This window comes from Nipponia nippon, unplaced genomic scaffold, assembly GCF_047370975.1.
Source record: "Nipponia nippon isolate SJK-2023a ecotype South Korea unplaced genomic scaffold, ASM4737097v1 scaffold_5, whole genome shotgun sequence".
Taxonomy (NCBI): domain Eukaryota; kingdom Metazoa; phylum Chordata; class Aves; order Pelecaniformes; family Threskiornithidae; genus Nipponia; species Nipponia nippon.
The window spans coordinates 10,146,710-10,162,923 of NW_028262369.1; the positions used below are offsets into that span (position 1 = coordinate 10,146,710).

A 16,214-nucleotide genomic window follows, 5' to 3' on the forward strand; every position below is an offset into this window, starting at 1 on the left:
CAGGTGCTCTCACAGTTGGCCTTGTGCGACAGTGTCAAACCATCCATGGACGTGACAGGACCTGTATTCCTCCACGGCTGCCTCCTGAGTGGGTCACTACGTTATTTTTCATCATTATGGGAATCATTTCACTAACTGTCACATGTGGTTTGCTGGTGGCTTCCCACTGGCGAAGAGAAGCTACTAAATATGCCCGCTGGATAGCTTTCACTGGAAGTAAGTGACCTCAACTACACAGTTGACCTGTATGCAGGATAAACTGGTAGAGTCTAAAATAACACTATAGTGTTTTCAAGGAGCAGCGCTTAGGGCTCTTACTATACAAAACATTCCTTCTCTTTAAATACCACGTCTGAGGGAAAAAATAAAATTCTTCAAAAATCAAGGGGTTGGTATCTTAAGTGACTATAATTGAGAGGGAATCATAGTCTGTGGGCCCAAGGTGAGAGAAGGGAAGGCCTGACCCCTTTACCTTTCCTTGGGTAGTGCCATTAATTGACCTAAGAAAATGAGCAGGGATAGAAGAGGTCAGTCCTGAATTGTGTGTCTGATTGATAGTCTTTCATGCTTCCCCATCACATATATCCAGGACTTATTCCTAGCAGAATGGAATGACTGAAAATTCCCTCCCCGAGGAAGAGGAGGCAGTTGATACATCTGAGACTTACTACAGTCTGAAATCCATCCCTACTTCAGGTGTCATGAATACCTCATTCAGGGTTGATGCTGGTTCAGTCCTGCTTCATGCTCGCAGCGGGTGTTTTATTCAAAATATCTGCATCCTAATTGGCTATGCAGGAGGATTGCCCACTGCAGAGCATCTGCTGTGCTTCACAGCATTGAGAGTTTTGCTTCCATAAGTGACCCGCAGCAGTGCTTTAGCTGGAGGGAGGAGTACCAGGGTTTTTCTGCCTCCCTCGATTCTGCTCTGTATGAGCACTAACATAACTCATCACAGCTGAGCCTTCTCTAGCAGCCCTGTGTTTCTGCACAGGGAAACATATCCTATGGCTACTTTGGTGCAAAAGAAAAACAGTTATAATGAGTAAGGGGAATAACTTTCAAACTTCCTTTTCTTGGTGTGTGTTACAGGCTTAGCCCAACTGTGAAATGGTGCCTTAATGGTGGGGATGACAGCATGAAAAAACTCAAAACCTGAGGGCTTTTAAATTGACTTGAATTATGACATACCACTAAAGGTAGTGTGAACACTAACTAGAAAACGCAAGTTTGTGGTTTACACAGGCATAAATAAGGTTTAATGGAACTCTGTGACATCTAGTGATATCTAATGTGCATGAAATTTAACCTTGTTTTGGTGAAGGGAATAATATAAAAAAGTGCTCAGCTTCAACAAAGGTACTTCACTGAGGCACTTGTACAATTAAAGCCATCCTGACAACTTTGCTACACAGCATATTAAATTAATAGTGCAGCTCTTGCAGACAATGGAGCTATTGAAATGCTGTATCTGTTGTGATTGACTTTTATTTCTTCTCTGGTGAATGATTAAAATAGCGGATATGAGTATTACTGAATATTCCATCCCAACTTTTCCACTGCCCTTGTTTATCTATACATATTTCATGTATATCTAATGTATGCAGGAGGGGTTTAAACTCAAAATGTGATATAAAATTAAGATGCTTACAATAAGCTGAAGTCAAAGCTCTAGGGTAAAGAGGGCTTTTGGAGTACTATATATTAATAGTTGATACCACAATTTATTTACTGAGGGTTTTTTCTTAATTCAGAGCCTGTATTTTGGGCTTTACATATTTTAATGGGTTTTTTAAGTGTCTCCGGTTGTCACATCCCTGCGTCTTTAGTTTTTTACAACTGTGATGGGTAGTTCAGCCAAAAAATCTGATACCCTCAATCTGTTTTTTTTGCTGTAGATTTCCTTAGGCTCGCAACAGGTCCATTATTAGAAGTCTAAATATAGAAGGACATTCTTTTATTTCAGCACTTGCCTTTTTGTTATGAGATGTTTAATAATGAAACATACTAATTTGTTCTTTTGCAAGTCCGAATTATTCATAATTCTATTAAGATATGATCGCTGCATTGCCGAAATTCTAAAATTCAACGTCTTTGGTATTAATCTCCAATACATACGACTCGGCGACCTTTGCATTCCTGTTAACAATGATGATGGGAAATTTTATTGCTTAACTCGCTTGTAAGAAAAATCATTTTGGAAAAAAATAAGTGAATGGGAGGAAGAGTTCTGTATTTTTCAAAAAGTTGGTGAGAGTGACTTCTGTGGTTCGTTGGATGGCAACGCAAGTTAGTAACCTGTTTGTAGATTAGTATTAGGAAACATGTAACCATGTGGAATCAACTTGGAATACCATGAACAGGTCCTTCGTGTGAAGTGCCAGTGCTGTAAGATGAAAACATGTGTAACTCATTAGAAGGGGGTAGGAAAAACTTCATAGTTGTATTAAATCTCTTCGGCAAGCAATTTGAAGACTCAACAGCCTAGTACAGGCTGCTAGCAGATATTCTTCTCACAGAACGTTCTGCACAGAACATAGGGCATGCTATCCTGGGCAGGCAGGGAAGTCAGCTGGGACTGCCAAGGGCAGCTCTGGGAGTGGCAGCTCCCTTCTCTTTAAATGCAAGGGGGTCTAGCGTAAATCATCTAAAGGCAAAAGAATCCTCTTGCTCAGCCCTTTCCTTCCAACTCCAACAGCAGCAAGGAGAACCTGGTAAGAGGTCACTCTTGCCCAGTTCATGCTGGAATTTATATATAACTATATAGCTTATATTTTTCATGGAATTTTTGCTGGTAATCTTGTCATCTTGGATGACCTCAGATTTTTTCAACCATGTACCTATGAATTATTGCTGAGAGTGGTCTTACCTTGTTTAGCTATGGGACATACAAAGGACAAAAGTTTGACCTGCCAATTCTCTTTCCTGTATACACTTCTAAAGGGATACACCCAAGAGAGTATTTACTAGTGCAGCGTTTGCATCCTTCCCCAGCTATTGGTGGTTTTACTGCACAGAAACTTGTCTTTCTGGCTTCTCTGCAGAACAGCTTCGTGGAGAGGAGAGAGATTTCCCTCCTTCAGGTCATACCGCATGAGTGACAAAAGTCTTCTAAAGGCAAATGTGAAAGTTTTCCTTTGCTTTCTGTAGAGAAGAGTCTTTCAAGAATCACAGTATTCCTACTGATGTGATAGGTATTGTCACCTTGGGCATAGATACTATGAAAACTGTCACTGATGTTAACTGTAGTACCAAATTCATACAATGTAATGGAGAGTGGAAGCCTCCTTGGTGTGTGTTTGTGCACTGCCCAGGTCTTTGTGTGCTTCTTCAGTGACCGAGGTATTGCAAACTCACAGCTGTGCCTCGTGTGTTGATAGCAGCCAAAGATCTGATCAGCTATTCCTGTGCATGGTATTACTTACCAGTTGCTCAAGTGTGAGCTAACTGCCTATTGCCACCCCAGCTTCTATACCACTTCATCACTAATTATGCCCTGTGACATAGTGGCCTAAGTTGGTAGCAAAAAAGTAACCTGGCTTTGGTATTGTTCTATGTATCTCTGAAACTGCTCCTTTGTTGCTTGCCCTACTTCAAATTTATGTAAAACCCTTGCCTTTTCAGGGTGCTCGTTATGCCATCTTCTGGTTTAGAAGATAGGATGTGGTGAACCTATGGTAAATCTCAAACGTTGTAATTTCCATGGTCCTTGGGACAGATACTGTTAGGTTCCATAATTAGAAACAATGTCCAGAGCTTATTCTCTGCGGAGGCCACCTAGGTGTTCTTATGTATATTATAACAATTTTGGCTATTGCAGGAATTCACAGAGCTCCCACAAGATCTGTTTACATCTTGCACGGATTCAGGTGTCTTACCATCAGCTACAACTAGAAAGGGAATTAATTCTGTGTCTGCTACCACTGAATGGGGTGCTTCTCTGAGATGTATCAAGGGAGGAGACGCTGGACAGAAAAATCATATTTCTACCTTTTTTCCAGCAGTTACCAGAGAGTCTGTTATTCTTTTTGCCCGAGGATTTAAATGTTCATGAGTATAATGGACTTGCTTTTTGGAATGCAAGTAAAAGTGGGGCAGGATAATCTTAACTAACAGTAGCTATCCTGCAAACATCTGTCCCTGGCGTTCCCCCGTGAATAAAGTGCTTCTTGAGTTATTAAAGATTTGCACCAGGTGCTGCTTTCTATGTTATGCATCTCTAGAGAGACAAGCAGGTACTACAGTGAGCCCTCGAAAGACTAGACCATGGCTTTTTCCATCTTTTAATATGCTGTATCCTGGATTTTTTGAAGTTGTCATTGGATGCTCGTAAGAATTTCAAGCTAAAGAATTACAGGAACTACATCTTTTTTTGACAGCCACCATTCAGAAGCAGACTAGAAATTATTGTGTTTTGTTACCTAAATATTTTTTTTAATAGAAATGTTAGTCATTAAGTGTCTTTTCTGCAAATTTTCCTACCCAAGGAAGAATTTGAAATCAAAACCAAGTACTCGTGAGGGAGAAGTTCTTTATGGGTTGCTGGACATGTTTCTGGAAATTCGCAGAGCTGTTCCTACCAGATATGGAGAGTTACATTTGGGCTACAGCTTGTATAAGAAATTCCTATCCTCTAGCTTACAAATCTCCTTCTAAAAGAATACACACTAACTTAGCTGAGCTCTTCATATATTGGATTTTCTCCTTAGTTTCTTCTTTTTTTAAAAATAAATTTATCATGCAGTCTTTTCTTAATGACTTCTCAAAACTTTGCCATAATTCCTTTGCCAGGCTTCCTAATCTGACAGAAACTTTGATGAATCCGTTTTTTATTTGCAATTTCAGTAGACTAAAAATCCAGACCACACTAAGAAAATTGCTTGGACACCCTGACAGCAGAACACGTGCGCTGTGTGTATGCACAGCGGAAGAGAAAAGGTGGCTGGTTACTTCTATAGTAAATGCTTGAAATGTGTATGCACATCAGCGCTCTCCACGCTGCCTGCACGTGCAGAATTTATTTTTTCTCCTGCCTGCACGTGCAGAATTTATTTTTTCTCCTGCTGTGAGCTGACGGAGGGTTGAGGTACCTGCACCCTTCTGTCCTCGGGCAGCAACACAAGGAGACACCGGGCACACGCTCCACTCGGCGGTACAGTGCCGCTAGCAGGTCTCAGACCTGGGAGCACTGGTGCATGTATGTACAGCACACCTCAAAGAACAGTGGTTTAGTGGAGAGAGATAAAGATCTATTCTTCAACCATACCCATGAGGCCATCAGAACTTTTCCAGCTGTGTAGTTCTTGAATGTAATAAGGGAGATGTAATCTTGAAAGTGCAGGCTGTTTTCAGAATCCTAAAGCTATTTCCTATAAGTGTGTTATTGTTAAAATACAACAGAAGTTTTGTAAATAACTGGAATGCTCATCAGGGACAAACTGGATGTAATAGGAAGCGTGCCGAGTTACGATAATGTGACTCGGCCTCAGAACGTTGTTCAAACTGTTACTAATTGTATGTTGCGTTACTAATCGCACATCAACCGCTGTTTTCTGGACCACTCAAGTACAGAGCTCTTCTATACTTAGACAGATCTGCTCAAGAAACACATACCCAAGCTTTCTCTCCTCAGATGGGCCAGCTGTTGGTTAAGATACAGTTAAAAAAAGGGAAACATTCTTTAAGGATTAGATGGTGTAGTGTGGAATTACATGGACCAATAATCATGCAGATTAAAACTTTCTAGCTTATTTAATGTTTAACATCTGGTTGCTGGTTTTTTTGGTTTTGTTTTAATAGATGGCCTAACGAGGTAGCACTGAGCAAGAATTGTAGTAACTATGCAGTTGCCAGATGTTTTTTGTTCGTGCTTTTTCTTCCCCTTTAAAAAATAATCTGCCGGTGCTGTTCCATTACAAGTGAGATGCGAGCTCCCTCCAGTGGAACATTTGATTTTTTTGCTGCATGGTATTGTCCGCTGAAAGAAAGGCTGATCCTGGTGGTAGCTGCTCTTGACTCAAGGTGTGAAAGCCGCTTCATGCGTTTCGGCAAGCAAGGAGCAGCTGATGTTCTGATGTGGATCATGGTTTATGAAACTGTCCTTTTTTGTTTATGCCCAAGTCCTACTTGGACACGTTTGGAATTCAGATTCATCATGCCTGTAACTAGTCTCTTCTATAGAACATGAGTGTTTTTTTCCTCAAAGCTGAGACCTGTACTATGCAAGTCATAAGCTTTGAGCATTAAGATATAAAATATGTGATAAACTATTCGTCTTGGATAAACATGGAGTCCGTTAAAAAACGTTTTTAGTATGGGCACGTAACACTGTAGCTGGATAAACGGGAGCATGTGTATTTAGTCAGAAAGAGCAGTAGTGAAGTTACGTTAAAAAAATACTGAGGCTGCTCCAGCCCATCGTTTCCTCATTTGGAAAGACTGGAGGCTTTGTCCTGGTAAGGCCAAAGAGGACAGGCGGGCTCCCGAATTTGTTTTACCTACCTTTGGAAACAAAAGCAGCTGCAGCACTGCTGACTTGTACAGGAACCAGTGATTAAGGTGATGGCTATTACTGTTGCCAGTGGTTTTTACTGTTGCTCATTTGACAAGTAGGGAACAGCGTCCCCAGACTTTGTTCTGTCTCTTAGTGGTGGAGAAGAGAAAGGGGAGAGAAGGACAGCACCTGTGTCCCCTACTAGCAAACAAAAAGCAGCAGTCTGTGTTAATTGAGAGAAGACTGAAAAAATTAGCATGGAATGCACTTTATTCAGACAGGAGCATTGTAACTTGGGTTGAATTTTCTTTTTCATGTGGCTAGGTTTATAGGAAGACTTTGAGGACTAGGAGAGGCTTCAGTGTTAGCTGTGCATCATGTTAGGATTTGCAGGGTTGGTGGGAGAACAGAGGGGCTCAGCCCCTCTCTCCCCCCAGATATAATTTAGTTTTGGTTGAAGAAAGGGTATTGGGATGCCGTGTTCCACTCACAATAAATAATGTTTGAAACAAAGCTGAAATACATAGAAGTGAAGTAAAAGTAAAGCACTAAGAGTTGACTGAACTGGTAGAATCAGATGAAATTCTGTGTTAGTCTAATACTGATAAAAAAACCCGATTGTATGTACTAGCATATGCAATCAAACCAATTCAAAAGCTAATCCTTTTTATTGTGAATGACTTCTCCAAAATGACTTTTGGAAGTCATTCCCTTGGTCAGGACAGTAGAGCCCTGCCTATTGCTATGTTCAAACTAAACAGGGTTACTTATCAAAGGTGTATGTTACAGGAACACTGAAGTTGTCATCTGCCAAAGATTACAACACTGGATGTTCTCTCCTGGATTTGATCAGAGTACTGAAATGTGCTGTGAGGAATGTTGGCCACTGTTGATTCCTGAAGGCCTGTGAAATCCATAATGTAATTCTAATGAATGGCTTTAATAGGGGTTCTGGTTTCCTTTTTGTACATCCATCCACACGGAGTCAGTTGTAAGCACAAACCATGTACATACGTCTAACTGGTCGGGTGAAATAAAGCGCCTCATTGCTTGGTTCTCGTTGTTCATGGAGTCTGAATTTGAAGTTTTTCACTAAGAAGCTTAAACTGAATCAGAAAACTTTATTTGTATTCCAATGGGAAATCTTAAGGGTATTTCATTATTTAAGGAAACATTCCTATAACTTCAGGAAACTGGTATCTTTTAATCTAAAAGAAACTGTAATGACAATCTGTGTGCTTTCTATTTTTAGCAAAACTTTTACAGAAAAGAAATTTGTGTGGAAGAATGGGAGAGGGCAACTACAGTTGGAAAAAGACAACTGATAATAGGAGTTTCTTCAATGTTGCGTGTTAGTTTATCTTGACTTTGGGGAAAAATGACTCTAAAATAACTGAAGAAGTAATGAACTCTGTGACTAAACTTGTGGGTGGTGGTAGTAGTACATCCACCAAATTTTTATTCTGTAAAGACAGTTCATGATCTAGTGAGCAGGACTGAAATTACAGTCAAAATTGGGGTCTTTTAGTCTTGCTTGGGAGCAGATGAGGGATGTTATAAAGCAAGATAAAGCCTACTCAGTCATTTCAAGCAAGTTAGGTACTGGAATATCTCAGCTCTGCAGTTTGGTTCAGAATATTTTGCTTGCTTTTCTGGACTGCTCTATGAACGGGTAAATATTTTGACTTTAACACAGCAGTGACCATTTTTTCTTTTCTCTTTTCTTTGCAGTGATTCTATTCTGTATGGCAGCCCTAATATTTCCAATAGGATTTTACATCAATGAAGTTGGAGGTCAACCATATAAACTACCCAATAACACAGTGGTTGGGTCTTCATATGTACTGTTTGTCTTATCCATTTTCTTTACAATAGTGGGACTTCTGTTTGCTGGCAAAGTTTGTTTACCTGGCTGATGAATGTCTGACCTGCAGGACTTTATTTTGGAAAAGAGCAAGATATCGGAATTGCATTCTCAGGAGGATGCCTAGATCAGACTATCAAACACTTACTGAAAAGAGGAATGCTTTGACTTGTTCTCACTATGCACTTTGGATGAAAAAAAGGAGAGCCTTTCCCATAACCAAATACAGACAACGTTGACTAATCTCCTGAGCATATTTTAATGCAGTCAGGTCTGCACTGTGATAGGAACTAGTGAAGAATGCTTTACACTGAGAAGCATAATGCCCCATGTTACTGTACTGTTCCTGTTTTTAACGTCGAACGATTTGGAAGTCAAAGTATTTATGAACTTTGTGGTAGACCAGAGGGTTGCAGAGGAATTCAAGTGAGGCTGGCCTCGCTGTTTAGGAGATTAGTGTTTTACATCTTCTTTCTGATGAGCAAAGCCTTTGGCACCAATGTGGATCAATCTTGCATTACTGCACCAAGAAGCCAATAGATCAAAACATGTTCTCTAAATGTATGTAACACCAAGAAGACATACATCCCCTCCTCCCCCATAAGCTCTAGAAAAACACTAAGGAACATTTTAGAGGGGGATTTCTTCCTTATATTTATATAAATATATATATAAATATATATATATTTTGCTGATGCAGTATACAGTGTGTGTGTGTGTGTGTGTGTGTGTGTGTGTATACACATATGTATATATATGTATATACACACAAATGGTTCCTGGAAAAGAACTCAGAACGCTTTGCTAGCAAAACACTGTGGTGTGCAAAACTAGAACTCAATAGAAAAAAGCCATTTCTCTGAAGGCCACATAGCTGAGAGTCTTCAGTTTACCTCATTCTTTGTAGCAGCCCTTGATTTTAACAGTTTTTGTAATAGGTACAAACGATCCCATGCCTTTCTAGGTGCAATTTTAAGTTAAGCTAAAATTCTTTTTATGGTAATTTATTTGTATATGAGGGTAGAAGGTGAGATCATGTCATACCTTAAAGTTGAAATCCTAATTTTGGGAAACTGACACTATTTAAATTATTAGCAACTGTTGTACAGAAAGTCTCTTTTTTCTACTGCATTGTTACGTTACCATTCATACATGTTCAAGCACAGCATTTTACCATAAATAAGTATTTCTCTAGCACATGTAAAATGCAGTGTTTAAAGTAATGCAAACACTATTCCACTGTAAAGATGGATGAACTTATTTTCATTTGAGTATTAATTCCTTTTACAAAAAAAAAATAAGCAATATAATTGTTTAAATAATATATGCCTTGTTTACTAAAGTTGTTATTTTAAATGTGGATTTACGGGCCACCCAAATTTGGAGTAAATATTCCTCACTAAAGGTAGTTTTATTTTTCAACACAAGGATAAACTTTTGAATCCATAGACATCATAATTCACTACTCAATCTAACCTTGCAGAAAGTACAGTTTAGTGTCCCAGGAAGGCTGCCTGCACTATCAGTATTTATTTTCCAGTTAATATGTGGTTTACCTGAGATTCATTATGAAAACAAAAAAATTGTATGTTTCAAGCGCTGTTTCATTGAGCTTATTAGAAGAATGGCATTGCTAAAAGACATTTTTCTAAAATGTTAGTGAAAGCATATTTTAGAATGAGGTGGTTGTTAAAATATAATCCGCAGTTTCCAAAATAATCACTTATCAGATAAGCTTAAGTGTTTGAAAATAAGACAATTTGCACAACTCTCTTAAACTGTGTGCCATTCAGACCCTAGTGGGTCCCTGTCCTCCTCCTCCCAAGGTATTTTAATACAAAAAGTTATTTGCTGAATTAAGTATTTCTTCTCTTTTGACGTTTTTGAACAAACTTGTCACTGGAATGGTCTATAAGTGACTTTTTTCCAGTCAGCTCACTCACAGGTAGAAGGGAGTGTTTATGGAACACTAAATGTTTCTAAAGTATATTAATCTGTAAATACAGCCAGGCACCTACTTGGAAGTAATGGTTTAAATATGATTTGGTTCCTAATTTAAGCCATCATCTGCATGGGTAGTCTGACGTCCCCAGTGATGTTGGTGGAAATAAAATGCAGGGTTCAGCTGCTGGATGTGTGTCTAAATTTTTGGTGTTATCACTGCTGTATCCTAAGCTGAAGTATTCACTAAAATTTAGATCATAAATTATGTTGAAAAAAAACCCTTTTTTTCAGAAATTTCACTCTTGTAAATAGTTCTAGGAGATTTTTGTAACTGGAACACAGGTTGGGGGGGAGAGTTTCTCCGCTGCTAAGATTTCTCCCCCCCCAGCTTACTTATTTCTATTATAGTAACATCATGTATACAGTGTATTTAGGCTTAGATTAAATGGATCATCATTTAATAAAAAAAATATAAACACTTATCTTGGAGCATACCCAGACTGTGGCTGGCTGGCTGGAAATTCTTCTGATCTGCCAATGCTATTGCTATGAATTATTGAATTAGAGCAGAGATTTAACTAGCAGGTTGTTTGATTAAATATTTGAGCATTTTAAGTCCAGAAATAGATGCAGCCTTCTGCATTTAAAAAAAAAAACCACCCAGTAATTGAAGAGACAGCTGTCAACAGTTGCTTTTAATAAGGTCACTAAGTACTATATAGTACAGTATTAATTTATAGCAGAAAATCATATCTTGTAAACTGTATATAAAACACTGTTTTATGGTGCAATCATTTGTCAAACTTATGTCTGTTACTTTTGTTTTAAAGTTGTGTGCATTCTTTTCATACCTAAGAGCATCACTGTAAAATCTGCTGAAGACTATTTATAGGTTTTATTTGCACAAGGTTTTGTTTTGAACTACAGGAAGTTCGTATTGAACATGCCTGAACATCTGTAGACTTTTCAGTTCATGAAAAGCAAATGTTTCCGTATGAATCTTCTCCAAAGGTAATCCCATATTTGTGTTGAGTGTTTACATAAACCTTTCTGATTCTGCCAGCCATTATTTTTAACTTTTTGAAGGACAGCTCGTTTCATGCATCACTAGAGACTCTTAGTCTTTTGCTTCAAAATTCCCCAAAAGGTTTGATGTCCCATCATCATGTAATTTGTGCACACTTTGTCATTTATTTGGCTAACAAAATGTAAGATTGGAAATTTAAAATACCTTCAGAAGGAAAACTAGTGAATTTGTCCGTATAAATCTTATTGTTGAGCTCAGCTGAAATAATCGCCTGGAAGCGGTTTGTCTCAGACCTGGGGAGGTTGTGCTTGCCTGAACTCACCAGTCTTAACCGTTTAACATCGTTTTCCGCTGTTAATCTTGCTGGCGAGTGATACCAGTTTCCCGAAGACGCTGGTAGCGTGCAACACCACCTGAGCCCCGTCCTGTGGCTGAAGTAAAGCCGCCAGGTTAGGGCCCTCCTGTCATACCTGTGTTTCAGAGCCGTTGTTTAACCACTTCAGAACACAACTGTAGATTACCGTTTGCCCCAACACACACACAAAAAAAAAATAAAAAAAAGAGAAAGCTGTCCTTTAAAACCTTTGTGAAGGATGAAAATAATGAAGGAAATGGTGTCTGCAGGCGGGTCGTCCTGCCTGGGCGTCGCGTCGCTCCCCGCTCCAGGCCTGACCGTCTGCGTCCCCCGCCCCGGCCTTTACTGAGGATTGTTTTCTAATTGGTTAGAAGATTTTTCAATTAATGATTTCCGAACAAATGTTAATACAAACTGTATAAAATGAACATAATTTTCTTCACTTGTATTTTTGTTATTGAGCAAGTTTATCAAAATAAATTGTCTACTAAAGCGACTGGCTCCGGCTGCGCTCACTGGAACCGGCCCCTCCCTTCGCCCTCCGGTCCGGCCCCGCATCCCTCCCGCCCACCCCTGCCCTCAGGCGGCGGGAAGCGGCGCCGGCTCCTCCCGGGCGCGGCGGCGGGGGCCGGCCCGTCTCCACCGGCAACGCCGTAACACGGCGGTGCCGCCGCTCCGAGCGACCGTGGGGCTGGGCTGCGACCGGGCCTCTCCGCGCCGCCGGCACCCGGCCCGCACGGGGGAAGGGTCGGGCGAGTGTTTTGGCCTGACGATGCTGAGGGGGTTTGGGGGATCCCTGCCACCGGCGCGGTGGCAGCCCAGGCTTTCGGGACGTGCCCAGGCTGGGAGGGGAGGGAGGACGGGGAACGGGGGAGCCTTTCCCACGGTGCGGTGAGTCTCTGGGGACGGGGCGGCGCGGCGTCGGGGGAGCTGAGGGGCCTTTCCCCCGTGAGGTGAGGAGCGTCCCGGGGGACAGGAGGGCGCGGGGAGAGGGCTGCTCCGGCACCCGCTGCTGAGCGGGAGGGCACGGGTGGCTGGGGACGGAGGGAGGCGGGGGAGCGACGTGAAAAGCAGGATTTTATGATCGGTTTTGCTCTGGTTTTGTTGCCTAAATCGGAGAAGCAGCTCACCTACACGCCTCCATCCCGCGTCTCACAGCCCGGCTGTCCGCAGCTGCCTGGCCCCGCGCTCCCGCCGCGGCTCACACTCGCCCGGAGAGCTCTGGGTTTTACTTCGGTTAATCTTTTTTTCTGGTTGAGCTGTGTAGCTAGTCTCCCAGCAGCTGTGCATACATACAATTAACTGCATAAAATCCCTTAACAAACAGCTCTTGCAGAATAGTTCCTAAATGCCTTTTCTATAGATGGATAATTGTAACTTCTTGCAGCTGTTTTTTGATTTGCTGTTGTCCCACATGCAATGTAATTATCGTATAAATTGCTGACAATATTAGTACCTTTTTTAATAGTGTATATTCCTGAGGATTTAAGCTTTTTACTCTAATATTGTGTCTTTTGCTTTTTTAACAAGGCTGGGTCTGTTCGTATAATGGATACACACATCAGGAAAAGGGCACAGTTGTTGGACAATGATAAGTTTTTGGAAAAAGTTGGGTAAGGCTACTGTTAGAAAATTTGGTTGGGACTTTATAAGTAGATATAGAGTAAATAACTGTAGCTTGTATAAACTATGTACTATGTCCCTTCAAAAGATTTGTCATATATCGAATGGAACATATAAACAAATGCCAAAATATAAACCAGTTCCTACAGACACAACTTGTAAAGACTTTATGACAATACAGGAATATTATGGGTAATGAAGTCATCCATAAAATTAATTGTCTTGTAGGGTGACCACAAAATCCAGTCTACAGCGTGATGATCTACCATGTCAAGATTTTACTATGTCTCATCTAGAACCAGATAACAGATTGCTGGTAACACATATCAACAAGACACAAGATCTGTTGGTAGGCAAGTTTTCCTGCTAAATGGAGCATCTAGAAAAGTAACATACCCACTATAAATACAGGGTGGGGAATAGACAACTGATATGTTTCCTTACATATATTTGCATATACACACAGACAATTTGATAGATATAATCACTAAAGTCATGAAAGTACATATAGTTTCTCTGCAGAGATGCATCTGTCTGTGAACAAATCGGGCAAAACAATAAAGGTAGATCAATTGTTGATACTGCATTTTTCTTTAGAAAAGCAGAAGATAATGTATACCCCTTCAAACTTTGTGAGGCAGGTTTTGGAGATGCTTAATTTTTCTTCCCCTCTGGTAAATTACTGGGGTATTTCTTTTATTTCTTTTACTAAATTATCTGATTTCTTGTCTTCCTTCCTGTCTCCTTCAAACTAAGCTCTCCTTCCCCTTCCTTTAGCTCACAATCTGAGGGTATTCTGAAGCCTTTTTTTCCTTCGTATCCCACATCCAAAAGAATATGCCAGTACCTAAAATTATGCTGTTCTTGGATATGCGCTGCCTACCAGCAGCTGTCCTTAGGACTTACATTTTTGTCACATTTGAACAGTACATTTAATTTCTCATACTGCATTTAATTTTTTTCTTATTTGATCTATAGAGAGTACAAATAAAGAAAATACAGTCTAAAAAGGTGCAAACCACAGAAGAATGGCTAAGAAACTACAGTTTAGAATCTTTGCAATTAACGTTAGAGCATCTGATAAATGAAGGCAGCATTATTTTGTAAGTACAACACTGCCCTTTCTTTAGTCAGTCCTAATTTGTGTGCATCTCTGATGCTAATTATGCATGGTGTTCCAGGAATTCAAGCAATGGTGGTGAAGAGATAGAATTTACAGAGGAGACACTTATTGATTTTGAGTCCAGACTTTCTGAGTAAGTATCCATCTCATTTATGATTTTGATGTGTAACTGATTCTATATCCCCATCCCCCATGATTACAGTTACTGCCTTAAATCTTAATTTGTTATTGCTGGGAACTTCAGAGTTATCTCAGCATTAAACCTCTTCTGCTGAGATTTAGGGTAGGTGATAATTATATGTCAATACAGCTAAGGTTTTTTTTTTTTTTTTAATGAAGATACCTATGAACCAGGTTTTGAATTGAAGCAGTCAGTTCATTTTAGAAAAGCGGCTAGTGAATAGCTGGGTTTTCACAGGTAATGCTATGTATTTGTGGGAATGTTTACTGTAACCTGGATTAGTTTCAAGTCCTGGATCTAGTTATGATATGTGGAAGTTAAAAGTTTTCTAAGTGAATTTATAAAATCAAGGAAACTTAAATTGAGGAAAACATTTAATGGATAGGTTCAAAAAGCTGTAGAGTAATTACAATGTTTTTGCTGGTCTTCACAATACTTGTTAGACTCTTCCTAGGAGTGCCACTACTTCGGCAATCATGAAGACTCAGAGTCCTCAGAAGGTCCACCTTCAGTACGTGGTCCCTGGGCCATCTAGGCAAACTGCAAATCTGGTTTAAAAAAGATGTAGCTTTTGTGTTTTGAAAAAGCAAAAAGTTTTTCCCCTTTTGAAATGTTGATTTAAACTTTCTGTTTGCTAAATTGTAAAAACTATGCACATGGTATTAAAAATAACTTGGTTGAAGTAAAACAATTTTAGAGGACAGCAAGCACTTTGTTTTACCTCAGGTTATACCTATTTTGAAATGAAATTGTTTAAAGTTGTGCTGCAGTTAGTCTGGCACTTCAGTGAGTGTGCTGCCTTTCAGTCACAAGGTTTATTTCATGAGTGTCTTAAGCAATAGTGTAGTTTGTATTAAATACATCTCTTGAAAATAACCTATGTGTGATGAACTAAACTCAGTTTTGCCTGTGCTTGTGTTGTTCACACATATACATGGTGAATACTCCTTACCTGTCTCTGAACAGAATAAGCCAGCAACTGCTTAGGAAACATTTCAGTGATCCAGTTTTTCAGACAGCTACATATCTAATCAGTCAAACAGCTTTAGGGGAAGACCACCAGTTATATGAGAACACTGAAAACGGTATTTTTAAAAGGTGATTTTACATCTGTGAGAAAAAGGATGCAATGAAGACAAATGGTTGAATGTTACATTGATACACAATGCAAGAGAATGCCTTAGCTAAATGTGTGCTATGCCTTTTGTCAGAGTGATTGAGCTGTATGAGCACCGAGTTCAGTGGCTGTTGCAGGACAGCAGAAAGGTAACTTTGACTTTGCAGTATATTTTTAGAATGGAACTGTATATGGCATTGAAGAATAAATTAACTTTTGAATACTAGTGAAAAGTGGCTTCCAGAAAGCTTATGTATTTTCATTATTTACTGTGAGTTACACATCACGTGCAGTGATACTTATCTTGACAATTGATTATTTTTCTTGATCTTTCTTTGGTATGCAGTTTTCTACTTTCTAGATCTAGTCTTTCTCTTAGCAATCTTAATCATCAGGGCCTCTCAGAACAATTTAGATGGGAGCAGACAATGCTGAGCTTAACCTCTGACTGGAGCAGAGCTGTCTTGTAGTCTGTTGTGCCCTCTCT

The 16,214-nt window shown here is 39.8% G+C and overlaps 2 protein-coding genes across 5 annotated transcripts in view; both read left to right on the forward strand.

The window, feature by feature from the left end:
• Positions 1–12,176, forward strand: part of MOSMO (modulator of smoothened) — a 32,733-nt gene extending 20,557 nt beyond the window's left edge. The window contains exons 2-4 of one of the 3 annotated variants that reach the window (XR_015698812.1): positions 4–216; positions 1,093–1,199; positions 8,225–8,355. Coding sequence is in view for 2 of the 3 variants with exons in the window: in XM_087732032.1 (XP_087588158.1) it covers positions 4–216; positions 7,746–7,844; positions 8,225–8,409 (497 nt within the window). In the remaining variant the exon portion in view is untranslated. Of the gene's footprint in view, positions 1–3; positions 217–1,092; positions 1,200–7,745; positions 7,845–8,224 lie in introns of all 3 variants that reach the window. The other 2 variants (XM_087732032.1, XM_087732033.1) reach the window with 2 other exon arrangements.
• Positions 12,177–12,557: 381 nt separating this feature from the next.
• VWA3A (von Willebrand factor A domain containing 3A) overlaps positions 12,558–16,214 on the forward strand; it is a 35,678-nt gene continuing 32,021 nt past the window's right edge. For both annotated transcript variants that reach the window (XM_087734063.1, XM_087734064.1), the window contains exons 1-6: positions 12,558–12,636; positions 13,214–13,296; positions 13,535–13,655; positions 14,285–14,409; positions 14,488–14,562; positions 15,822–15,876. In XM_087734063.1, coding sequence (XP_087590189.1) covers positions 13,232–13,296; positions 13,535–13,655; positions 14,285–14,409; positions 14,488–14,562; positions 15,822–15,876 — 441 coding nt within the window. In that variant the 5' untranslated portion in view covers positions 12,558–12,636; positions 13,214–13,231. The remainder of the gene's footprint in view (positions 12,637–13,213; positions 13,297–13,534; positions 13,656–14,284; positions 14,410–14,487; positions 14,563–15,821; positions 15,877–16,214) is intronic.